Source organism: Thalia democratica, chromosome 6 (assembly GCF_965202585.1).
Source record: "Thalia democratica chromosome 6, ktThaDemo2.hap1.1, whole genome shotgun sequence".
In the NCBI taxonomy this organism is placed as follows: domain Eukaryota; kingdom Metazoa; phylum Chordata; class Thaliacea; order Salpida; family Salpidae; genus Thalia; species Thalia democratica.
This window is the reverse complement of record NC_139170.1, coordinates 49,002,203-49,029,907: the sequence shown is the minus strand read 5'-3', so window position 1 is coordinate 49,029,907 and position 27,705 is coordinate 49,002,203. Positions and strand designations below refer to the sequence as shown.

Below are 27,705 nucleotides of genomic sequence, written 5' to 3'. Positions count from 1 at the left end.
CGTTTTCTTTTAGCGTTTAACAAATTAAAAGCCTGGTGGTTTACAATTATGATATCTAACATACCCTTATTCTAAATACTACAGCTTGATTTTTTTCAGTTTCAATTCTTTGATAAACCTTTAAAACTTTTATCTATTTATTTTACATTTTACTTAAAAAATCGAAGGCAAATTCAAAAAAAAATATCACTTGTTTAGCATTAAGCGTACAATTTCAGAAAAAAAAAGTATTTTTTTCAGAATTTATGTGTACTATTTGAGATTGTTTACAAAATAAAACATATATTTCAATATAAATTAGTTATTAAGTTTCGTAAAGCTCATATGTTTAAGATCTAACAGTTTTAATGTAAGACTGTACTATTTATACATTGAAAACAAAAACGAAAGTACAAACTTGTTTTTTTTTTTGATAACTTTGTCAGGATGTTATATTTGTTAGCAGGTGTTGTTTAGATACTGTTTTATTTAAGTTTATACTTAACAGCTTCCTTTTTTATAAACTTTACCTTTTATTAAAAGATTAATTGCAGAAAGTATTGTTTTCTTAAAGTTTATTTCTTATATTAGTGTTTTCTTCAACTACAATTTTTTGGTCGATGTTATGAAAATTAAAAATCTAGCTTTTAGTTATGTTGTAGCTTTTTGAGGGCAATAACTGTTAAATGTAACTTAAAGTTTAGTGAAAAATATTTTGTTTAATTTAGAGTTATATTTAAATTTGAATAATGAAGCTTCAGCTTTAGTATTCCTCAATGAGCTATCTTTATAAGGGCTGAATGCTTATTTGCTTTTTGAAACTTCTGATACGTTTATAATTTATTCTTTCTATGATTCTTTATTAGAATCATTTATCGGTATAAGTAAAAGCTTTTTCTAAGCCCTATAACTTTTAAATACCTTGATTTCAAAAATATTATTCATCATCTTTCAAATTTTTGTTCTATCTTAACTTTTTTTTTTAATATCACAATTTTCCTTTTGTTTAACTAATCTTTTTAGATACCTAGAATGTAATCAATGTCCTGTTCTAATTTTTATATTCTTATAATAATATATAATATAAAAATATTTATATAAAATAATTTAATTCTGGTGGTCTATTTTGTTTTATAGTGATGGTTTAAGTTTTTTTATTTATTTTAACCAAATCACTCGTTTATTTTAATTAAGAAGCTTTGCTTGTATTATTACTATTTAGTCCTTTTTTTCTACCCAAATCTTTGAAAAGGTATTGCTTGCTGTTTTCTTTATTTTCAATTAAAATTTTATTGCTCAATACAAGGCCGCCAATTTACAAACAAAAATTAGTCTTTTAAATATCTAAATTAAGTTAACTGCTTTTTAAGAAAACTTTTGACAAACCAACTTTAACAAAGCAAATGAATTTTTATGCTGTAAATTAAAAAAAATTAAAATTAGTACACTTTAAGAACACGTATATTATAATTAAAAAATGTTTCAACTGACTATTTTTAAAACAGTCTTCAAACTGTAACTTTTAGCTCAAGTAAAAGTTGTAGAGTTAGTTTAGAAACCTGATTTTATTGTTGGAGACTAAAATTTAAGTAAATAGTTAAATAAATATTAAGTAAATTCACAATTTTTGTTTGACAGTTTCTAATATCTCCCTAACAACAGGTGATCCGTAGCGACAGGGCGATGGAGCAGATCGTGTTTCCGGTGCCCAGGGTGTGCAACTACATCACCATGGAAACCAAACAGCGGGTTTACATGACAACGGAGCGGGATGAACAGAACAGCAAGGTGGGAGGGTTCTTCGAAGAAAGCAACGAAATGTACCATGAGATGGTATGGCAGAAAAAATTAAGAGGTTCTAAATTGTTTGTGATGTAATAAAAATCTAATTTGTCTAGAAAAATACTTGTGAGGTTTTTTTATTACATACAAAGTTAATTACACCAAAATAATCAAAATACTAATTAGTAGAGCTGATTGAATACAAACATATAAGTACCAAAAAGAGCATTAAATAAATAAAGCAACACTATGGTCTAATTTTTATATTTTTATAAATTTTAAATTACAAGAAGTTTAATTTTTTTTATTGTTTATTTTATTGTTTAAAATTTTTAGAGTAAATGACAATTCTCAAAGTTTATTTAATGTAAAAAAAAATGTTTTAAAACAGTAGTGCTTAGTTTGAAAGAGTTATTTAAAAGCAATGTATTCTATTTACAAAATATATCCACATATAATGATATGTTTTAATTACATGTTCAAAGCTATTAAAAGTCAATAATTAGCTAGATTTGAAAATGTACAAACTTCAATGTAATCAGTTCAAAATATCAATCTTATACTATTAAATGACATACGAAAAATTGTTTGAATAATATTCATACAGTGTGTAACTTTCATATAGTATAAATTGTAATTCTCCAATCTTATACAGAATACAAGACACTATACTGGTTCAGTAGACACATATCACTATGGACACACATAGCTTCTTGCCTCGCATTTGTCATCAATCTACTTGTTATTTTGTTCTATCCTTTCAAAAATGACGACTACAAAGGTTTGCATTTCAAACTATGAATACTTCTGCTTTACAGTTAATCAAGTTAAATACCTTTTCGATGGTAAATGGAATAATAAGGGTTATTTAAGTAAAGGTTGACCAATATTTTTAATTTTTAATAATTTAATTTTTTAGTCACTTAGTAAACAAAAATAATTCAAAACTGCTTATACTTTGACTATTTTAATAAACTTGTTTTGGTTTTCAAAATGTTAAAAAGGCTATTTTTATACAAGTATTATATTCTACGTAGGTTGGCAAGACAGAGTGCGACTTCTAATTTACCCGTCAATGCTTCTATCACTAGCCGCCATAATCAACCCGATTGCCATTAAAACGCTGGTGTTCTGCGTCATGATAGAAATTATATTCTGGCTCGGCGTCCAAAACGCTCTCATAATGCTTGGTGGACTCGGAGTTAGTTGTTATAACGTTTATATTATAGTTACCTTTTAATACTGGAAAAAATTATTAAAATTTTATAATGCAAAAGAAGGAAAAAAATTTGTTAGTAGGTGTCGGTTTAGATAATTCTTATCCTAAAAAAATTAATTTTAAACCAGAACATAGACACAACCCTTATTTTTCTGTTTATATTTTTTTAAGTATAAGTTCATGAGTAGTTTTTGTATATGTATTTGCATCAGTATTAATATGTAGGTTATTTTACACAAAAAAAAATACCATTTAAGTTTTTAAAAGCTTGCTTTGAACAATAGTAGATATTTTTTTGGCAATATTTTGAATATATGATTTTTCTTTTGTAAATGAAATTAACCACTTAATAATTTGTAGCTGTTGAACCGGTTCATATTCCTGCTGAGCTACATCGGTAACAAAGGTATGCGGGACAAGAGCCCGTTCGAAATTGTGATGGAGTCCCAGTTTCTCATTCACGTTCTCAACATACTGTTCTGCATACTCGGATTGTTCGTGGACGAGTTGTTCTACAGTGTGCTGGTCAGTGTGAAGTTTGATTGATGAGATAAATTTGCATTTAAAATTTAAGTATGCTTTTAAAATACTTTTTACTTGCAAACACATTGAGCTGCTTTATTCTTATACTGTCCCTAAATGTAAAAGTTTTGTTTGATAAGTTTGTGTTCTTATTGCATGCTTAAAATGTAACCAGTTCTAAAAATTCATATGTAATTAGAAGTTTTCGAACAAAAACAAATTTTTAAACTAGAGTTTCCTGAAATTGCTCATATGGCCTTCTTGGGGGCCGTTTCAGAAATTTAGGAGGCCATAAGCTGCATAGGAAGGGGGAGGGGGGCGTGTTTAGTTAAGGGGCCACATGAGGCCATTACTTGGAGCTTACACTAGATATTCTGGAATTGATAATGAAATGAAAAATAAAAGGACTCGGGCGTATATAAGGGTTATTTTGAAATTTAAACTAGATATTATGGGAGATTTCAAACTTATGCCAGATGTTACGCAAATATTTTTTACTAACACTAGACCAGGGTTTCCTAAAGTGGTCAATTTAAGTTGTTAAGGGGGCTATAATCTGTAAAGAGGGGGGCGTATAAAGCCATTATCTGAAACTTACACTAGATATTCTAAAGTCAATGATGATGAGCAAAAAAAAAGGTCCTGGAGTAATTTTTTGAAAGATCTTATTTGAATGAACCATTGCTTTTTTATTTTTTCTAAGGTATTGTGAAAAAAATGTTAGGGAAATCCTGGTTTAAGCTTATAACATTGGATAAGTTTACAAAACTAACCTTAGCAAAAACTACTGTTGCTGTTTTTTGACTAAACATTTATTCAAACAGTTGTTCGATCTGATAATACGCGAGGAAACGTTGTTAAACGTCATAAGGAGTGTCACAAGGAACGTAAGAAGCCTCATGCTGACTGCATTACTAGCAATCATCCTCGTTTATATGTTCAGGTAACTTGACCGCACTTTTGCAGTTGTCCTCGTTTACATGTTCAGGTAACTTAACCGCACTTTTGCAGTTGTCCTCGTTTATATGTTCAAGTAAGTTAACCGCACTGTTGTAGTTGTCCTCGTTTATATGTTCAGGTAACTTGACCGCACTTTTGCAGTTGTCCTCGTTTATATGTTCAAATAAGTTAACCGCACTGTTGCAGTTGTCCTCGTTTATATGTTCAAATAAGTTAACCGCACTGTTGTAGTTGTCCTCGTTTATATGTTCAAGTAAGTTAACCGCACTGTTGCAGTTGTCCTCGTTTATATGTTCAGGTAAGTTATCAGCACTGTCGGCAATTGTCCTCGTTTATATGTTCAGGTAAGTTAACAGCACTATTGCAATTGTCCTCGTTTATATGTTCTAGTAACTAACCGCACTGTTGGAAAAATATTGTTGACGAGAAAAATTTTTTTTAAATTTTTAGTTTACTATTACTAGCTGTTGTATCTAGTTGAAAGTAATTAACTTATTTGATTTATATAGTTCAGAAATAAAAAAATGTTGAATTTATTAGTTTTTAAATAAAAAGGCACAAGCTAAGTCTCAAGTATTTTTTACAAGACACATTTAAATTAGACACTTTTCAAAAAGTGTTTGTCTAATAAAAAGTTGTTTTAAATTTATTTTTCTACTTTAAAGAGTTATGTTGATTCTATATGAAACAAATAAAAATTTTATTTATTTTATTTCCACTGGCCAAATAAAAGCACACTAAATAGTTTTAAATTTATTATTAGATGGCTTAAATATAATAAAAGTATTATTCAACAAATATATTTTTCACAGTATAGTCGGATACTTGTTTCTTCAACAAGATTTTCAAGTCAACGTCACTCCGAGATGCATTGCCACGTCACAATCGAAGCATGCGTCACAATCAGCTCAACTTCAGTATTGTCACACTAAAGAATGCAATGAAACGCGAGGTACGTACATGTATATTTGTAATTGTTGTATACTCTTGTACAGTTTTACTAAGAACTTAAACAGAAATTTCTCTGACAACTTTTTTATTGGTATTTGATTTTTATTTTTAAAACTTCTAAACAAGGTTTGTTTTATTTTACACTAATTAAAAAGCTAAAAATTGAAGTAGTCGATTCATTCATAGTTTAGCCCAGCAATATCTGGTGTGGACATATTTTTTTTCAAGTTAACGTATTAGTACAGGTGTGCACATGTTTTTTTTAAGTTAACGTGTTAGCATGGCCTTACGTTTGAAAAGTATCGGAAGTCAATGAATAAAAGTATTTTTTTATATTTTGTATTCTCTGTCAAGTTATAACTCAATATGGTGTTTGAAAACCTTTCGAACAAGAACAGCAATTCTTTGTCGAAACTCAAACAGTTGAAAGTACACAAAACCAACTGTTCGCAGAAACAGCAGCAGCAATAAAAACAATATAATGTCTATTGGATAATTTAAACAAAACACAGAAACGTCGAAGTTGATGGAAGAGGTAGGAGGTTGTTTGGAGGAAGAGGTGGAGGAAAACCACTGCGAGACGTTGCTCATGTGCATAATAACCACGCTCAACGAGGGACTGAGAAACGGGGGAGGAATCGGTGACATTCTGAGGAAACCTTCTCAAACTGTTTGTTGTTAACTCAATGTTTTATTGTCATTTATTTTAACCGGGGATGTATTGAGAGTGTCATCTTTAACTGTTTTTAAACAATTTTATATATAAAAGTTTTCATAATTTATTATATTTTATATTAAAATTTTCATATATATTTTCCAAGGAAACGGGTCAAATATGCACAAAGGGTAATTTTTGCACGAAGGCTAATTTTTGCACGAGAGTAAAAAAATAAAAATAAAAACAAGAAAAAATAAGCTACCGACCGAGGGTAAGGGTTAGGGGTAACAGTGATAGTAAGAATAGAATTAATAATAAATAAAAACTAATAAAAAAATAGAATTAATAAAAAAAAATTTAATCCGTGCAAAAGTTTCTTCGTACAAAAGTGTCTTTGTTCAAAAGTGAAGTTTTGTTCAAAATTGACGTCGCGCAAAAGTGTCCCTTCGTGCATATTTGTCATCTATCAAAAATCCTAAAGAAATGTTTATTCACCTGGTTAATTATCATTTATAGTATGTATTAAATTTTATTCTTTCAAGACTTTGTTGTGCAAACTAAGTTTCGGTCAAAGATCTCGTCAGAGCTTGTGTAAAAAATTTAATTTTAAAACTTATATAAGCACTGACGAGGCCTTTGACCGTAACTTAGTTTGCACTACAAAGTCGTGAAAGAATTAAATATATTATTTCTCCTCTAGCAGTTCAGATCTCTTTATTTGTTGTATAAAAATCAAAACATATAAAGTTTATAGTATTGTTTAAGTTTTTAAATTAATTATTTTTATTTTCCAGGAAGGACCGCGCTTCTTCCTCAGGTTCGTCTACGACCTCCTCTTCTTCTTCATCCTCATCATCATCGTCCTCAACCTGATCTTCGGGGTCATCATCGACACCTTCGCCGATCTGAGGTCAGAGAAGCAGTGCAAAGACGACGTGCTGAAGAACACCTGTTTCGTATGCGGTTACTATTAATTTGTTTATTTGTTATTTTATTTGTTGTTTTATATTTTATTAGGCATATAAACAAAAGAAAAATTTGAAGAACACGTCTTTTGGATGCGGTTATTATTATCTATTTACTTTATGAACTATTTACTATTGTTTATTATTATTATTTATTATAGTAAAACATGTTACATAAATTGTTTCGATAGTAAGAAATTGTAAAACTGTTTTATTATAATTTAATAAAACGTTTAAAATGCTTAAAAAAGGATTTAATTTTTATATAATTTTAAGTTTTAGCTGAATATAGAAAGTTAAATATTTTGAAAGGCTTGGAAAGGAAATGTTTCGACAACAAGACGGTGTCTTTCGACAAGCACATAAAAGACGAGCACAATATGTGGCACTACCTCTACTTCATTGTTCTGCTGAAAACCAAAGATGAAACCGAGTTCACTGGTCCGGAAAGCTACGTGAAGGATCAGATACAAGTTTGTTGATGAAATAAACAGTTTATTTTTTTGAATAATGATGCAATAGTTTGCCTTGATTTTAAAATACAAGAAGAGAAGTTTGTTAATTGGCAAAAGACTTTATACATGAATTTATACACAATTGAGTAGTTTGAAAAATATTTAAACAGTTATGATACTATTTAATTTAATACTGGCTTTAAGTAAAAGCATTATTGATTGTTTTCAACATAATTTTATAATTGTTTTAATGAAACTAATAAAAATTTAAATTTTAATCATTTGCTAATAAAGATCGTAGCGAAACAAGTTCACTGGAATATATAATGATAACTAATTTAAACAGTACTCTTTCTTTATTAAACCAAAACATGTTTCTGTCTGTTAACAAGATACATGTGTTGATTTAAAATGTATTTCAGCGAGGTTGAAAAAACAACGTTTAAAATTTTAGTGTCTAACTCTTTAAATTTATAAATTCGTTCTGTCTTTATCATTTTTTGTTATAAAAAATTAAAATATATAAATAAATAAAATACTATAAAACTCTTTAATTTGTTATAAACTAACTGAAGAGCTGTTCTGTCTAACAGAACAGTGAAACTTTTGTATTAGTAAAACTTACTTTTTTATCAATACATACATTATTTATTGTATTTTCAGAACGGATCGTTGCAGTGGTTTCCAAGGTTACAAGCGATGTCGCTATCTGATTGTGACGTAACAGAAAACTCAAATGAGGAACTTGCGATTAAACCGATGTTGAGCGCATTACATAGCAATATCACCAACCTAACGCAACAATTACAAGTTATTATTCAAATAAGTACAAGTAGTTGTTATTTAAACAGTTACAAATATATTTCAATAATTATAAGTATTTTTTATATAAATAATTAAAAATATATTTCAATAATTATAAGAATTTTTTATTTAAATAATTAAAAATATATCTCAAAAATTATAAGTATTTACTATTTCAACAACTGCCAATATTTATCATTTTGGAAATTTTTTTGGTTATCATTCTGTTATAAATGCAGTTTTTGAATTTTTAAAACAATAAAAATGGTTTTTCTTATGCTAAATTTTTTGAAGAGCACTTATTTTTTAATTTTTGGTGAAATTTATTTATCATTCGTTTAGAAATGCTCAATAAAGTAAACAGAATAAGTTTTGAAGTTATATAAAAATAAGTTTTGAAGTTATATAATATAATAGTTATATGAATATAAATGTAAACTAGTAATAATAGTTCATTTTAATTTAGATCGCATATTTAATTAATTGCTTATTTTTATGTTTAGAAAACAGTTTAAGTAGTGATTTTCAACAACAGATTCTGCAAGACCAGGTTGCAGAGCAGAAAAGAAAACAGCAAAGGTTAACAATAGTCAACCCGAATAAAATCAACAACTTGGGCTGAAATTGACAGAACTATTTGTTTTAATTTTTCTTTTTTAATAAAAAATAGACAGTCAAAACCTCATGGGCCAAAAAATTGTTCTTCCATTTACTAACCACGTTGCTTAACATTACGTTTTTTTATTGAGAAAATTTTCTTATATTTTGATACTTATTCGCCTTATAAGAAATCAGGACTAACAATTGAGTTTTTAAACATTGTCGCTAAAAAACACTTCGGCCCCAAAATACTTCAAGTAAAAAAAAGTAGTTCTTCACAAAACTAACAAAAGTTTTTTGCCGATCAACGATAATGAGATTCATCAACAGCTGTGGGGATTTTTTACTAGGATTATCTTTCAACTAACAATTAGATTTTCGTGCAATTTTCAATTTGTTCCGATCATGATAAGTTTTTTGAGCTTGAGTTTTTTATTAATTAAAATCAGTTTTTCATTCCAACTTTTTTATATCATTTGAAATTTCAGTTGCTCTTTTTAAATTTTTACTTTTGTTTAAATTTTTAATGTCGCAAAATTGTTTTGTTTATACTTAGTTGTAAAGATGCTGTTTATTTTTTGTTTTTTTTTATTTCTGTATACTGATTTATTTGATCCATATGCATTTTTATGTTTAAACGTGTTTATAAAAGCATATTTTGTAATAACGTTGTAATAAAGATACTACAGATGTATGTCAAAAGTATGTATAATTAGTTTTGTAATTTTTATGCCATTTTTGTACAGAGTTTCCTATTACTATGCTTAAATAAATTTAAAATGAGCAAGCTACTTAAGTTAGTTAAAATAAACTAAAAAAAAAGTATTTTTTAAACATATTAATCCTGTAAGATTTTCCTTTATTAATTTAATTTACGCTAAACACAAAACCAATTAAATTCAGTTCCAAAATAAACTGTTTCAAGTTTTACTCTTTTAAACTGATAATCAATTCTTGCTACGATATTTCGTGTTCAAACGTATTTATTTGTATATTTAATTTGTATATTTAAAAGATGTTATGAAGCACTTTGAAGTCTAGTTTAAAGTTATTGTTTGTTTAAATAAACTAAGTGTAAAAACTAGAAAAATGTTTTGACTGTTAACCAACTAGATAATTTTTTCGCGCTGTTAAAACAAATATAACACATTATCCAATTAGCTATTTTACAACAGTGTTAGATTTATATTAGCAATTAGTTTAAGATTAGACACAAAACGAGTGGTCGTCAAGATAACAAAATTTGTGCACCAAAAATTGTAAAATAAAGAATCAGTGTTGCCACCAGGTCAGGAAAAACTATAAAAAAAATATCTTGTTTTGCAAATCCTTGAAATGGTAAAAAATTAACTAAAAATCCTCTGACGTCAAAATGATATTGCGAAGTTTTCCTATGAATTTACAAAATTACTTATTTTCCAATGCCTTTATCTAATAAAAACTAGGAAAATATCCTTTATAAAACTGCAAAGTTTTTCTATTAATATATTAAACAGATACCCTAAATGAATAAGCAGTTTTTGTATGCTTTTTAGTATTGACGATCTGTGGCAAGGGCACTTCAATAGTGTAATTATGACATATACAGTTTATCTTGCAAAATTTTAGAATCAAAGTATTTTTAGTTTAAGTAAACAAATAAGTTCTTTATAATTAAGCTCTAAGTTTAGTATTTTTTGTAACTAGTTTATAAGTGTACTTTAGCTCTTTATAATTTAAAAGGTGTTTAAATTTGAAAAATAAGTTATCAGAGAGGTATTTTATATGGTTTAGTTTACTTATTTGTAACTTTTTGTAGAATAACTGAAGTTTTTGAAATAAATAAGAGTAGATTTATTTGTTACAAATCTTATACTAAATGATAAGAAGAAAAATAGGATTGAAAGCTTTATATAGTTTCAAGTGTTTGATTATGTACGTCAGAAAAAGTTTAAATTAAGAATTTGATTAAGAAAAGTCAGGAAAACTTAAATAAAAAGTCAGAAATTTTTTTTCAGCTTGATCTGTGGCAACCCTGAAAAACTTTGTGCAACCCAATATCCAACTTTCTCATAATGTCTACTCAAGCTTTTTTCAATAAGCACTTTTTATCAGAATAAAAAAAAGTTTTGGCCCCCTCCAACTAGACTACTCGAAAAACCACCATTAAAAGCACCTAAGACCTTTTTTTTAATCTTCATCTGCAACTTAACAGTTTGCTCACACTGTTTGAAGATTCTGATTGGTTAAATTTATACACTGTCAAAGAAATGCACAAATTTGTTTACTTTTTGTGAAAGTTTAATTAACAAAATGCAAACAATAAAAAAATTAAATGTTAAAATAGTTATATGACTGTTCTAACTTATATGAAATCGTTCAATCGAGATTTTGTGTAACAAATACAACTTTTAAAGTTCTATTTTAGAATTCCAATTTAGGGAACTAAACTTAATATAAACGTTATCTTATTAAGTTGAAATTTTGCTTGCATAGGCTTTTTAAAACCACGAAAAAAATTCACTTAAACGTATGAGTATAAGTAAAGTTTGTTTTCTATAACTTTAGAAATAAGCTACTTGAAATCTAATTTAAATCACTAGGTTTTGCTTAAATTAATTTGATAATCTGTAGATTTTTCAAGATTTTTCTTCTCACATTATCAGCAACTTTAAAAGTTGCCTCAATGTTTAACTAAAACTACATAATTATATTAATTACAAATTCTTAAATATATCAAATAAACTACAAGTTTTTAAGTGTTTCAACATGTATTATAAAAGTACAAAAACACAAAGAACTTTTATGAAAATTATTGAACATATTTTACCGAACAAAAGGAAAAAAAAATCTGGTTAAATAAAACATGACGAGAATAAATTTTAACTTAATTTTTATCACCCAACGCATAACATATTTTTAAAGCAAAAAACGAAATTAAATATTGAGCACAACAAGGTAGCACGGTAGGCTATTCGGATCATTTAAAGCTGGGTTCGTCAAACCGGATATCGGTATATAGTGCTGGTTAGAAATTAGAATCCTGTTCTTTCGATACTGAAGTACAGTCCTGATTCTCATGTACCATTATTGCTAAAAATATCACATTTTCCAATTTATCTATAAAATAACAATATGTATCGTCTTCGGTAATTTATTTTTGAAATTTGCTCATCTCATCTTTCAACTTAATCTCCATAGCTTATTCCATGGCGGTCCTCCATAGTTGGGTTGCTTCAATAGTCGCCTTAACTTAATTTTTGCTGAAAACAAAAAAAAAATTTATACATTATTAAACAACAACAACTAGATAACAAATGTATTTACTTGGCATTAAACTTAATTAATAAAGTTAATCATTAAGGTTAAAACAGAAAAAAATCAGCAATTTTTGTTTGCTCCATTTACAAGTATTAAAAAAAGCCTACATAGTAAATGTTTTGTGTTTTATTTTGTTTAGCCTGATTTTTGTATAAAATTTTAAAAATCATTAAAATTTTATATTTGTTACAATTTTGTTTATTCTGAAAGACTAGTCTCTTCAAACTAACAAAACAGGTAATTTGTCATTGTTAAACAGCCTTTATTTATGACTAAAGCTTTTCTAAACTTTTAATTTGTGTCTTTATCTTCAAACTTGATTGAAAATATAAAAATTCATGGTTAGTTTTCCTTGACTCAAAAAACGAACAGAGTAAAAAAAAATATTGGTATTTATTTTTATAATACTCAAATCATTAGTAGTTAGTTTATATGTATATTTTTAGGTCAAGCGCAGTATTTTTAGAATTTGTACTTTCTTTAATAAATTGTAAACTTAGGTCAATTATTTTCTTTTACAAATATCTCTTTTAATTTCAAAAACAAGTTTAATAATTTTTAATACAATTGTTAATAGAAAAACATAAAAATAGTCATTGAATTTTGTCATATAACTCTGGAATTGGTAGACTTTTAGAATAATAATCAGAAAAAAAGTTTTGCTTCCAAGAATTGAGTGAAAAATTTCTTTCGTGAGCCGAAGTAATTGAATAAACACTTTTTTAGTTAAAACAAAATAAATTTCTGACGACAATTTATATTAAAACAATTATTTAGTTAGACCATAATCTCAGATTTCAATTCATAGTTAGTTTTTAGGTATAAATTATATTAATTAAGGTTAGTTTTGCACAACTTATTTAAAAAAAAGTTCTCAGGCCGAAGGTTTTTTTAAGAGAGAGATAAAGTTTGCGGTAAACAATTTTCTGTTTTCAGTTGTACAGCAGATTGTTTCAGAGTATGCATTTAAAGAACTTTAGTGTTCTCAAAAGTTTTGTTAAGTATAAAAAAACCGGAAAACTTACAATTACCTCCCGAATTTTATTTTATTTATTTTACTATCACTGTTACCTTTAACCCTTCACCTTGGTTCTCGGATTTAATCGGGTGGGAATTGTGCGCGGGTTGGAACTGAGCTTGTTCTAAAGCAATTGTACACGTTCAGTCATTTTTCGCTTAAGTACGCACTTCAAGCATTTCCAAAAAGTGCGGACTCGATTGGAAGTGCGTACTTAAGAATTCGTGGTTTAAGGGTTTCTACATTAAGGCTAATAAACTAAATACATTAACAATCCCTAGATTATTAGCGAATCTATAGTAAAAATCTATAGCAGTTATTTTTATTTTAATGAACACATGTATACACCTACTTTATCTTCTATTCTTTCCTTACAGTTTCTATTTTTACAGAGCCAAGTTCAACTGTGTGTTGATTTGTTAAAACACAGAAACATATGTCGGTATAATAAAAGAAGAACACTCTACAATTTGTTATTATTATACATTAAAAATCACTAACATTATCTAAAATTCTACTTAAACAAATTATTAACGTCCACTGTATACATTTAACCATTAAAGCCATTAAAGATTTTATGCGCGGTTGAATCGTTTTTATACTTGTTTTTAATTTCTTAATACTATTTTTTATACTTTATAACTTTAAAATTTTTGATAAGTTTACTATTTTGAAGACTTTTAACTGTTCATATTTGAATTTTCAGAAGTAGAACAAACTTACTATACTGTGAATTTACACCCTTCATATACTTAGTATTAGTTTTTGAATGTCGAATATTGTACTTTTATATGTGGCTGCAATAAAAAATGCCAATCGAAATGCATTAGAGTTTTTAACTGAACAAGTAAATGGTAGATAAATCTTACAAGATTCGGCCAGTCTAACGTTTCAAACTTGAAATTACAATAAAAAAGATGACCTCTGAGGTATCAATAAGATTAAGAATAATTGTTAAATTTATATCAAGTTTTAATCTTGATTGTCTACAAGTATTTTCATTGGAACATCAACACAAAATTTAATTAAACTTGTTACAAATCACAACACTCTCTTCTTGTTTTAGTTCAAACTAAATAAAATTTTATTTTGTAATTAGTAAATCTGTAAGTTTTGTACTAATAAAGGTAATAAGATGTTTTTAAACTAATAATAGCTTAATTGCTTTTGAAATTTAGTAGGCTCGAAAAAATATAAAGCAAGACTAATAAGCATAGTTTTTTTCATGAGCTTAATAGGACAATACAGACAAAAAACAGTAATTAATAATAAGACAAGAGTCTAGTTTAAACATTTGCTTTATTTATTATTTACTCGAATATTTTAATATTAAATAATATTAAAAACATGATACTATTTAATTTACTTTTAGTTAGTTTAAAAAAAGTTGTTAAATTAAAAAAAAAAAACTATTAGTTTTCAGCAAAAAAATAAGTAAATATTTTTTTTCCATAAACAACATAAACTGACAGTAATATTATGCAAGAACTTTATTGTTTAGTTAAGTTTAAGGTAAACATTAAAAAATCTTTAATATATTTTTTACTTGACTAAATCGTTTTTTGTTCAAAACATAATACATTTTTTATTTACGTACCATATAAAATAAGCAAAAAATGGAAAACAAACTTTTTACAAATACACCTAAAAATAACAATGTAATTAATACAAGCTAAAAACTTTTTTAAAAGTAGAATTTCACTAACTTTCGCACATAAATATCAATAAGCATTGTCACAATTTATATAAAATCTAAAGGCTGCCTAGTTTAAACTGTAACAAAAACTTTATTAACTTCGATTTTATTGTTGTGGTGTTTAAGATCAAGTAAATAAATATTTTCATTTAAGTTCGTTGTTATAGGTGTTAGTAATTAAGTTGAAAAAGTAAACAAAAAAAGTTACCAATGTTTTTATTGAGTTTAACACCATATAATTTAATAAGTTCGACAAGACGATATGAATTCACTCCTCTTATTTATTGTCATTAATTAATTTTTTATAGTCACTTACTATAAATAAATATATATATATATAAGGTTGTTATTTAAACTTAAACACCTTCTACTGAGCCACACTTGAAGGGCTTTTAAACAATTTATTAGAAAAATAAGATTTCAAAAATACTAGTACACGTGTTTTGTAAGACTAGACGCCTTAATCTTCAGCCAGCTAAATTCCTAAAAAGTATTGATGATCAATAGGTTTTAAAACTACAGAAAAGAGTATTAAAAACGTTTTCAGCAAAGTTAGTTAAAAGGTTTTTGTAAACAACTATATCGCTAAAACAACTATTAGAAAAAAGTATTCGGTTTTAGTAACTTTTTGTAATTTATCGATTTGAAGTAAAACTAAATTCTTACTGCTAGTTTATTTTTAATGTTGCTATTGATCATTGAAGGTTTATGAAAAAATGTAAATTTTAGTCTAATATTAGAGTGAGTTAACTATGCATTAAATAACAATTTAGAGACTTTAGTCTACAATACTTACTTTATTTTTGTATCAGCAACATTTAGGGTCAAATTTGTGTTTCTATCTGTTTTTATAAGACCCTGTAGTTAAAAAGATGTACTTTTATATTGCAAATAAAGCACATAACTTTTAAAAATAGTCGGTTAAAAGTCTATAAAATCATAGAGATATAGATAAATTAAGATGAAAAAAAAGTGCTCACTTGTTTTTCAAACAGGTGTTTACTTCTATTTCAATTTTACTTTTTTTTTGCTCATAATATACTAATTTTTTGCACACTATTTCAACAGTTTTTATATTTCGATATTTTAAATTGTGATAGAAAGTAGCATGAGCGTTTGTACTTAAATATAAACTAAAAGTATATTAACTGATTTAAACAGTTTTTTGCTTATCTAGTTGTAGTATGTAATACAAAAATTACTTAAAGATAAAGAAAAGAGTTTGTAATTACTAATTTATTATCCAATTTTTGAATGTATAATTAAGTAAAACCTTTTCTCTTGAATAGTAGAATTGCAGTTATTGCACTAACTTGAGAAAAATAAATTAATCATGTATTGCCAAAACCATATTTCTAAAAAGATTTATAAACTTTTATTGTAAGTTTTGTAATACTTAAACTTTAAAAGCTGTTTTTTATCTAAAACTAACTGACTTTTGTTTACATGTTGCGTAATATGATACATTCTGTTTAAACTTAAATTAATTTTAGAAAATATTTTAACAAAAAAAAAATTAAAACTTAGAAAAAAATTAGTAACTTTTGTTTCTTTTATTTTTTAAGAGGATTTAGTTTGAAATCGGTTTGCTTATTTATTAAGAGTGTCTAACAAAAAGTTTCTACTTGTTTCTTCATGTTTTGCAGCCTACATTAAAAGTATTGTATTAAATTATACATGTGTATATTAAAAATCGAGCTGATTATTTTTTGATCTTTAGTTTTTTTTAACTCTGTATATTTTACAAATTAGTTTGGTGTCAGACCACTAAGGTTAAAATGTTATTTTTTTTAAGGCTTTAAAGTTTAATGGATTATTTAAATTATGTCTGAATTTTTTCTACGATTCGTAAGATTTTATCAATTTCGTTTTGAATTATATCAAGTTAAAATCAATAATAATTCTTCAAAGTTTGATCGCTGTAATGTATTTGCAACTAGTTCAAAAATTCAAAGTAACAGAAACAATCTTTTTTAAGTTTTGATACTTAATAAACTTCTTGTGGTTAGACTTATGTTTGTTTTAAACAAAATATTGTCACTGAACAATTCTCAATCTGCTTCGGCATCAAAAAACCCAGATGAGACAAAAGACGGCAACATAAAGCACTTCAAGACTTAAAAAAATTAATTTAACAATTGAACCTCAGAATTATTGACAGGTTCAAAGGAAGATTTAAGACTATGGATTGCGATAAAGATTGCTTATTAAAGCTATCTTGTTGCATTATTTGGAACATTTCTGGCAAAGTAAAATAAAAAACTTGGAAAAAGTTTTAAACTACAGTTTTGAACTATAACATGTTTCGTGTCAATTTCAACTGGTTGATAATGCTTTAAAATAAAATCTTTGTTATACACCTTTCTTCTCAAAAAAAAAACAACTACTAGGAAAAAGTTATACTTCAGCAGTTTGATTTAACATAAGTTATTAGTATTTGTAAAAGTAATTCACTTGGACTTCTACTAGTATATAATAGCCTTATTTTGTAAAGATAAAATGGATTATGTGTTTTAGTAATTGCTGTGATTTTAAACAAGCTCTTAAATAATAAGTAAATTCAAACTGATGTAATTTGAACATTTTAAGGATCTGAAATGTTTATTATGTACAATTTATTTAACAGTATTTAACATAATTCATTTAATGCTTTTTTTTTATAAATAGTTTATTACTTTTGTTCATTAAAAACAACTGGGGATTGTTTAAATTAAAAACACATTTAATGAAACTATTGTGATTTTTTTATTAAACTAAACTTCGGTATTTACGTTCAGTGTTAAAAAAAAAAAAAATTGAATATCATAGCAAACTTTATAAAAATTTAAAGCAAATATTCCTTATAATTGCATATAAAAAACTTCATAAGTAAACTTTCAAAACTTGTTATTTATGCAAGTTTTATAAAAATAAAAATTGAATGTTGTTAACTTTAATTAACTACTTTGATAAGTATTTAAATTGATTAACAAGAATCTTAAAAATCAACTTTTAATTATAATTTATTAAATTAACTAAATGTTAGTAAATAATAATAAATAACTAAATGTTTTTAGTAAACTTGTTTTGGAAAAATAAAATAGATAAATGTCAGAATCTGCAGTATTTCAGTACTAGGATAAAGACAAACATATTACTCTCTATAAATTAACAAACAAGTATTTTGTTTTAGGTGCAAAGAAACCTTTTCTTTGAATTATAGAAGAATAAACTTAGATAAAAATAATATAAAACATAGTAAACTAGTTTGCAAGATCTTGAATGCTTAAAATATATTTTTGATAAGGATTTGATAATCAAAATATTAAACTTCAGATGCATGTTTTCAATTAGGATTGCTATAAATTACAGTCAACTTATTTTCATAAAAAGTAAATAAAGTTCAAAATAAAATTAGTTCCAAGTAAAATGTCAAACGACAATCGAAATCACTTGAGTTTTCTTGTAGAGACGAAATAGAGATTAATATAAAAATAAAAAATAAAACTTGCGGAAGTACATAGTATAGAGTAAAACTAAATTGTTTTTAAAGAAAAGCAAAACGTTAATTAAAGCTTTAAACGGAAATTTCAGATTTGTAAAGCGATAACAAATAAATTATTTATTTCTTTTCAAGGCACACTGCAAGCATTTTTTGAGATTTTACCTAAAACTTCTCACATTAAACTTGAACAAAAACAAAACGAATGTAAAAAATATATAGAACTGTAGCAGCGATCAGCTTTAGTATTTTTATAGTACTTAATCTTTTTTCAATTGTTCAGTTTCAGGTGTTCTGTGGAAGTACTTAAGGGCTCCCATGGCGATTTTTCTGAACCAGATAATATTTAAGCAGTCGACCGCCATTGACATGGATATCCATATGTAGTGCTCGATACCCGGTAATCTGTTAATAAAAAATACGAAGTCAAATATTTAATTGTTAAAACATTTTAATCAATTTTATCGACACTTATTTATCCTATTTTCATGTTTAATACCTGGTTGTAAGAAAAACTAAATTTACTTGGTTTTGAATAATTTATGAAATTGAACTATTGTAATACTGTTGTTTAACTGTATTTTAATTTTAATTTATTTTTTTTTATTAAAAAAGTTAAAATTTAATATTTTTAACGTTACTACAATTTTTTAATGTATTTTTCGGCATATAAAAATTAGACTACTATAGTTGTGTTAGTTTGTATAACAATCAATTAACATTTATACCTCCAAACTTATTTCATGTAAGTATGAAAATTAATTTTCTTTATTAATAAAACAGATATTTAATTGCTTTTAGTTCTTTTAAGACTATTGTCTACTCAATGTGAATATACTAAAAGCTTAGTAGTTTAAATCTTATTATACAATTATAATTTATTAAAAAATTATCTCTATGGTATAAAATGTCTTAGAAAGCCTACAACTGTTGTAAACTGTTCTAATTGCTCTAATGTTATTATCTAATTATTTTATATAAAAGTTTTTCATTAACAAAAATAATAGTATTAATTTTACATGTGAAATTTTTTTTCCTAATTTTAAAAACTATACATTTGAGTAAAAAATACTACCCGGTTTCTTTAATTGTGCATGAACATAAAATATAAATGTTTTTCATAAAAGCTTCAAATAAATAATTTATAACCAGTTAATAAAAACAAAAACAGACATAAAACAATTTTAGTTGTTGTATAAAACTGTCGCAGTTTACAATAATATAAAATTATAGAAATTAAAAACTTATTTGTATACAACACATTCCATATGATTATTATTGAAGTACTAGTTATCAAACTTTTGGAACAACTAAAAATAATTGTTCAGTGTTTCGTTTCAATTGACTTTTTCATGCTATAGTTACACCAGATAAATTTATTTTCATAATAAAAAACCAAAAAAAAAAAGAAGGAATTTAAACAATCTTTATGGTGTTTAAAATAAAATAGAAAACATTAAAACCTGTAATACTTCCAATACTTGTATATTTTAAACTACGTAATAAAAAGTAGAAGATTTTGTTATGTAAAACTTAATTTAATACATTGCAACTAACGCTGCCTTGTAGACGTCGGTGTTTATTGTTTGGTACATTTTGTAGTAAAATATGGGCATGGCGAATATCCTGCACATGAAGAACACAAACATCAGCATCAAGCCGTTGTACAAATACAACTTGCCAGTTTTCTTGTTCAACGAATACAGCATCCACCTGAAGTGGGAAATTTCAATTAAAAAAAATTAAAAAGAAATTTTTAAATCAATGGAAAAATTTCAATTTTACTTTATTCCTGATTTAAAGAAATGGTAAAAGAGATTCAAAAATTACAGGTTTAAGGAATTCATACATCTGTGTTGAGAAATATAAACTGAAGCAGGGTTTATGAAAGTGGGCAATATCGCCCATTTGGGTGAAAAAGTGAATGACTAACAGGTAAAGGGGCTACATATAATAAATGATTGTTTTAATTTCTACCAAGTGAGCGATAATGAAAATTATAAAACTTGAATTAAATTTAATATTTTAAAATACAGTTTGTTACATTCACTTTTACTGTCAATGGATAAATTATTTTTGCTAAATTAGTTAGTTTAGCTTAATAAAAAAACACTGGTAAAACAAAAAAGAGTTTAAAAAATTAAATGTAAAGGTTATTTATTTAGTTTTATTATGCTTCTAAAGTGAGAAACATATAAAATTATGAACTGTTTTTCTTTATACTGCAAATACACTTAAGCTGTTTTAATACTTAAACGGTATTTAAAAGTTAGGATAGAAATTTATGAACGAAGTTTGTACTTTTTATAAAACTATATAAATTAAGATTAAAGTTTTATTTTTTTTCCAACACCAGTATAAGATAACTGCAAAAAATTAATAAAAATGTTTTTGTAATTTATCGAACTGTTGTAGCCTTAGTGAAAATCACCGTATATCTATTTTTAAATATCATGTAAACTAGATTATGAATCACAATATTGCAAGTTTATTTTTAAAACATCTACAAATCTTTACCAACCATTTAAAAAATTTTTTAATTATACATATCCTTTTTCCTCATTAGATAATTTTACAAAAACCATAACCATATTTACTTTTTAGACAAACAAACTTAATCAAACTTTAATTTTAGCAAACAATTAGTGAATTTATAACAAGTTTAAACATTAAACGGTGATTAGCCGTGATAGCTTGGTTTACTAAAGATGTTTTAATTATAAAATATTTTGCATGTGTTACATTAAATTAAGTATACTGCTTAAAACTAACAAAATATTTATTACCTCAAATTTACGTAAGTAGTTGAAGCCTCTGAAAACAACTTGAAACAAGCGAAATAGACCAAGTACTGTTTGTTCTAAAAAAAAAATTTAAATTTGATGGCAATTTTGTAGATTTTTTAAGCTTAAGCGAGTTCAAAAAAGAACCTTGCTTTTAGCATAAGTTACATAAAGAGAAAACTGAAAGTTATAGTTGAAACAACTTAACAAAAGTTAAGAAAAATGAAACATTTACAGTAAGTTTACAAAGTAATTGTAGCTTAGAATTTAGCTGAATACATAAAGTAAATGTCATGCTATAAAATTAACATTTTATAATTCATCCTCCAACAACATTATATAACGTTTTCTACTTACTAGTTATTCTTAAACAGTTTCTTATATTAAAAAATATTGTTTTTGTTCACAAAGTAATAAAACTATTCAAAACATTATTAACTTACTAGATTTTGTAAGAATGTTTTTTTTTTAATTTAAGTTTTATCAATTTACTAAATAGAACTTATGTTACTTAGTTTTGTAACTTGAACTCAAGTATAAAAACTTTGGTTAAAACATTATTCTAAACTGAAAGGATTTAATTAAGAGCTTATTATTACTTGAGTTGCAAATTTTTACTACTTATTTAAATATTTATAAACTTTAAAAAGTAAAAGTGCTTGTTACTCTTTGTACAACTTTGTTCTTAACAACACGTTTAGTTGCAAAATAACTGATGTCATGAACAAAAAAATAATTATTATTTAAAAAACATTTACATTTAAACATTTTGTAACTTTAAGTTGAAAGGTTATGGTATGATACTGATATAAACTTTAAACAGCTCAAAAATATTACAAATGTCATGAGTTCTTGAAAAAAATTACAAGAAAATGAAAGTTCAAAAACTTGTCATTCGCATAGTCAAGTAAATGCATCTAAGCACTAACCAAATGCTACTAATTTGTAAAACAAAGAGTGAACATTTTTAGAATACAATACAATTTTCACTAAATGTTAACTTTTTTATATATTCTTTAAAGAACTAAAATTTATTTGTACTGTTTGAAAAAGAACTTAATTATTACTGAAGATATTTAAAAATTTTTTATAACAAAATCTTTCATACGTTTACTTTCATTAAAAAAGATTTTATTTTTTATTTTCATTATTTTTTAATCAAACAACTAACCAAGCAAACAACACAACAGGTCAACACGGCAATGTGATGCACATAAACATCAATTGTAGCTCCTATTTTCTGTTTGTATATCATCAGCATTATCAGGTCTGTTCCCAATAAAGTTTTTTATTTTACCAGATAATATTTTAAAGCTATCAAAGTATGATTAAGATGTTCTATATAAGATACAACGGAAATTTATAATTTCTTAGCAAATTTTTTTGTGACTACTATAGTGGTTATTATTGTCCACCAAAATATTGTGAATTCTACACAACAGTTAATAAATTAAAAGTGATTACAACAAACCTGCTGAAATGTATCCTGCTGATATGGCAACTGTGTTAAATGAAAATTGATCCCCGCCTCTATTTTGTTGTTAAGGATTTAATATAAACAAACAGAAACTAGTTATTCTTTAAGCATTAAAGCGTAAAGGTTTTTTTTTTGCTTATATTAGAAAAGGTTTTACTTAAGAAATAATTTAACATTTCTCTTTGGGAAAAATAAAATACTCAAATAAATCTATCTGCTTTTAGCTAGTACCATGTTTCCTTACTAAGCAATGAGTAAATAAGGCTTGTTTTTGTAGAAAACATTATAATAAGTTGTATTTTTTAAAATTTATATTTGTATGGTCACTAGTCAATTGTTTCTACAAGAAGACTGGTAACACGTAAAAACTTGGTGATTTATTTTAAACTTATTCATTTTAGTTTTTTTTATGCTTGAACTATGGTTAGTTAAACATTAAGAAATTAGTTGAAGTAATTTCTTTACTTCACAACTACATCCATTTATATTTATTGTTATGTAAGATATAACTTAAGTGCACTGATTAAAAACACAATGTACACTTTTTTTAGCTAACAATTTTACAAGTACAACAAAAATAAACAGTTTTTTAAGTCGAACATTTATTGTTCTTTATTAAAATTAGGGGCTGCATATTGTACAACTAAAGCATAAAGTGGTAATAATGTTTGCTTAATTAAAAAAGTAGTACAAGTATTAAAACGTTTACACAAACATTATGTGCATTGAATGCATTATACTACTGAATAAAGTTTTTTTTATTTAAATATTTTTTGTATAATTTGTAGGACTTTTCAAAATTATTCAATCAAACTAAACTCACCTCATTATATTGATAAATTAAACACTTATTACAACAAATACAACTTTCACAAACACTAACAAAAATAATAAGGTCATGATAGTGAAATTTTACAAGTAGGTATAACTGTTGAGTATTTTTAATTAGCTACCAGATTCTTTTTACAGGGTAAAAATACTAAAAGTTTATTATTAAAAAAATTATTTAAAACTAAATGCAGTAAAAACTTTATAAAAGATGTGAACTAAACAAATATGCTTTTTATATTTTTTACAAGGTTCAAAATACTTTTATGACTTGAACTTAAAAAAAAATCTAAGGTTTAATTGAAAACATTTTAGACAGACATATAACTAGGTCTGGTAGGTGTCAAATATGCACAAAGGGACACTTTTGCTTGAGGATTCACTTTTTCACGAGAACTTTTTTCATAAATTGAAAATTTCATTCTTACTTTACTTTTTAATTTTTCTTTTTACTATCACTGTTATCCCCAACCCTTACCCTTGGTCGGTAACTTTGTTTTTTTTTTCTATTACTTTTTTTCTTTTTTATATATTTTGTTTATTTTACTTTACTTTATTTACTATCACTGTTACCCATAACCCTTCTTTCCTTTAGTCTGCACTTTTTTTTAGCAGTTTTTTTAAATAATTTTTTATCATTTATTTTTCAGTCATTTTTTATTATTTTACTCTTGTGCAAAAATGAGCCTTTGTGCAAAAGTGTTTTCGTGCATATTTGACCCGTCCCAAATTAGGCAATAAAAATTAAATCACTTTTTTTAGTCTTATTTAACAGAATGCTTTTACACTCTTTGAAAATTCAAAGCAATTTAAATAAGACTTATAAGGGAACAAATTTTGGGTTTCATTGACTTTTATACTTCATATTCACAATGTAAAAAGAGCATAAACAATAGTTCAACTAAAAATATTTCTCCACAAACTAATATTGAGTAAATATTTTTTTCCAAAATAATTCCTATTTTTATAAAGTTAGCAAGTCTGTTGAGTGAAATTGTTAAATTTAAAATATTTTTTTGATAGACAAAAAGAGTAGCTTGTTATCATTATTTTGGTCATATAACTTTTACTTATCAACTGCATACAAATATTTTCTTAGATTATTTTTCAAGCCTGCAAAGAACCTTTTTCTGAAAACTTGAGGTTATTAGTTCAAAATACAAAAAAAAAGGTGGACAAAATCTTAATGAGTTTCTTAATATCTGAGGAAAATGAGAACTAAAAAATATTGTCTATGTATTTGGTTGGAAACTTTTTATTTATAGCTTTATCTCAAAAGACAATAGAAACTTTTATATTTTACAAAAATTGACTTATAGTTTAACTTTTATGTCTAAATTTATAATGCTATGGTTGTTCTAGAATTGCAAATTTTAAATTAAAGTGCACATCAAATTGCTAAAAAATAAACAATATGCACTAAAAAATATTAAGATTATATGGTTTAAAAATTCTTACTTAAAAATTAGAAAATTAAATTGTAAAAAAAAACTTGAACTATCACAGAATACAACACAAAAAAAAAATTTAAAAAAAATTCTGTGAGCAGCAAAAAAATTGTGCATATTTCGGAAATCACTTTAGAACTAGTTAAAATAAACTTAAATTTTTGTAAAAAACGTTTTAGCAAATCAAAAAGTTAAAAACTAACACTGTGTAACCAGGAAAAGTCCAATAATAAACAGTAATGATTGCTAAGATGGTGCTTATAACTGCATGTATGGACGATAAGACCCTGTTTGATGCAATCATTAGTCATTATGTAATAAATAACTTAAATAAAAAGAAATACTAAACAATAAAAATTCACAGTAAGAACTACGAATTACAAACTAAACTAAAACAACAAAATATAATAATAATAAAAACCTGGAGTTCCATTCAATTTTGTGGTCGTCTTTTAAAGCCCTGTAGCCGCTGTAGAAGCTTGAAAAGTAAGGGCTGAGAATTTCCATAATGATAAAGCATAGCACAAAACTTGTACCAATGATCGCAATTGTTTCATGAACGTCCATTACTTTTAATTAAATTTTCTATTGCAACAAGCATAATTACAAATAAGTTGAACTGTACTTTTTCATTGGTTAGTATGGTACTTGATGAAAAAATGTGACTTTAAAAGCTGAAGTTGAACACACAAAAATAGTTTATTTAAAAGACTTAAACAAAGTAAATTTAGAAAAGTTAGTCATTCAATGAGGCGTGAGTTTGTTAAATCATACATGAAATTTGCAAGTAAACATGTGTACACTTCTATATAAACCTGAGTATAGTCTACAAAGTATTAAACTTTAACTTTAAGTTTATAAAGCTAAGTTCTAATGAGCCTTGTTTAGGCTGAACAATGTTAACTTTATCACATATTGTTGAATAAAACCATAATAAAGCTAAACATAAAACAAGGAGTGGCTATTTTGATGTATAGAAAAAATATAAAATAACATTTAACTTTACACTAAATGACCATTTAACTAACTCCAGAGCCTTATTACACAAGTTATTTAAGAAACTACAATTAAAAACTTTATATAAAATATAAAAAATTTGTATGTATGTACTTCAATACAAATAAATACCAGTTTTTGTTAGTGAAAATATATCAATTAGTATGAAGCAGTCATTTAAAAACAGACTTATAAGGCATATGTTTAGAATATGAAATACTGTGGCAAAAGTTATTTACAACACCTGAATTTATACTAAAGTGTTGGTAACTAAATAATATCTCACAAATTAGCTTTTTGATTTTTTTAATAATTAAGTTATTAATATATTAATAGTTAGTCAGCTTTTAATAATCTATAAAAATAAATTGAGTATAAACTAATACTTTTTTAATTAAACATATTCATAACATGGAAACAATATTTGTCACCTAAATTTTTATATGTATTTACAGATGGTCCATACTTTAATAATCGTATATTGCAAAAATTTAAGTACTTATACTTTCTTAAGTAGATTAACTATTTAAGAATAAACAATTACTGGCCTTTAATGTTTGTATTGTACCAACATAAAGATTTATAAACATTTATGAGAAACCTTATATTACTTAATGATCACACTATTATTTTTCTAATATTGTACCCAAGATCTTGATAATACTTAACAAAAATAATAAAACTATTAATTTATACTGAACTTATTTGATTAGAGTAATAAAGCTGACTATTAAGTATTAGAAGATTGACAATTTAATTAGTTAAAAAAGCTTATTTGTGTTAAACATATTAGTTAGTGACCAACAGTTGAGTATCAGTTTTGTAGATTAGTGAAAAATTTGTAAACTACTGTACTTAATATTTTTAAAACTATTTTATTCTATCTTACAACATTTAGAAACTATTTAAATACAATAATTTAAAAAAAACTAGATTAAACATTTACAATAAAAAAAACATGAAGATTAAAACTAGTTCTAAGTTTTTATAAAACTTTAATTGTGACTACTATTAAAAACATGTACTATAGCCATGAAAGTAAACTATAAAAAGTTAAATTTGATACTATATTATAAATACAAAATTTACGATAAACTTTAAAGTATGTATATTATACATCTTAATAGTAGGTTAGGATTGCTTATAAAAACTACTTCTTATCAAAAGCGATCAAAATGTTAAACTTCTAACACAAAAACAATTTCATGATATAAATTGATTAAAGTTATATACCTTGCTAAAAATATCATCCTATATCACTACTTTTTAAACTGAAATTTTTTACTTGTAGATGTTTAAAGAGCGTTGCCCCTCTTTGACTATAAATAACTTTCCTGAATGATCTTAACGGTCCTGAGTCATCCAGTGTATTTTCAAACCCATTAAAAAGATTTATTATTATTTTTAAAACTAATAAAACTCAAGTTCTCCAACAAAATTGTTTGTAAAATTACAAGTTATTGTTACTTCATCAACTTAATCTTATTAAAAATTTGGAAAAAATTCCTGAGAAGTTGAAAAAATCTGAAAACTATTCTGAGTTTTTTATAAAAATGCCAAACTATCCTGAGTCAGTTAGAGTTTAAAAAAATAAACTCAAAGTATGCTGAGTTATACTGAGTGTGTGGCAACTCAGTTTAATACTAAATACAGCTAACAAGTCTCTAATAATAACAATACTCTAATTAGTCCTATGATTTCTAAAACTTCTAAATTGTCTACCTTACTAGAATCTCTCAAAAAGCGGTTCATGTTGTCCCCTTAGAGAAACTATGCTATAACA

The 27,705-nt window shown here is 25.6% G+C and overlaps 2 protein-coding genes across 2 annotated transcripts in view; one reads left to right on the top strand and one right to left on the bottom strand.

The window, feature by feature from the left end:
- The window catches only part of LOC145838089 (inositol 1,4,5-trisphosphate-gated calcium channel ITPR1-like), a 58,572-nt gene extending 48,983 nt beyond the window's left edge, over window positions 1-9,589 (top strand). Inside the window, 11 exon segments of the mRNA XM_082945625.1 lie at window positions 1,642-1,834; window positions 2,417-2,542; window positions 2,799-2,962; window positions 3,341-3,505; window positions 4,327-4,445; window positions 5,275-5,414; window positions 5,926-6,083; window positions 6,866-7,034; window positions 7,349-7,509; window positions 8,155-8,301; window positions 8,831-9,589. Of these exon segments, the coding sequence (XP_082801751.1) occupies window positions 1,642-1,834; window positions 2,417-2,542; window positions 2,799-2,962; window positions 3,341-3,505; window positions 4,327-4,445; window positions 5,275-5,414; window positions 5,926-6,083; window positions 6,866-7,034; window positions 7,349-7,509; window positions 8,155-8,301; window positions 8,831-8,917 (1,629 nt within the window). The 3' untranslated portion in view covers window positions 8,918-9,589.
- An 8,661-nt stretch (window positions 9,590-18,250) lies between these two features.
- LOC145838594 (TLC domain-containing protein 4-B-like) lies at window positions 18,251-25,507 on the bottom strand. The gene is made up of 7 exons (XM_082946212.1): window positions 25,348-25,507; window positions 25,130-25,213; window positions 22,645-22,703; window positions 22,345-22,442; window positions 21,177-21,250; window positions 19,948-20,103; window positions 18,251-18,795 (listed from the first exon to the last, which is right to left on the bottom strand). The coding sequence occupies exons 1-7, from the start codon at window positions 25,491-25,493 to the stop codon at window positions 18,651-18,653; spliced, it is 762 nt and encodes a 253-aa protein (XP_082802338.1). The 5' UTR covers window positions 25,494-25,507; the 3' UTR covers window positions 18,251-18,650.
- Window positions 25,508-27,705: the final 2,198 nt, after the last annotated feature.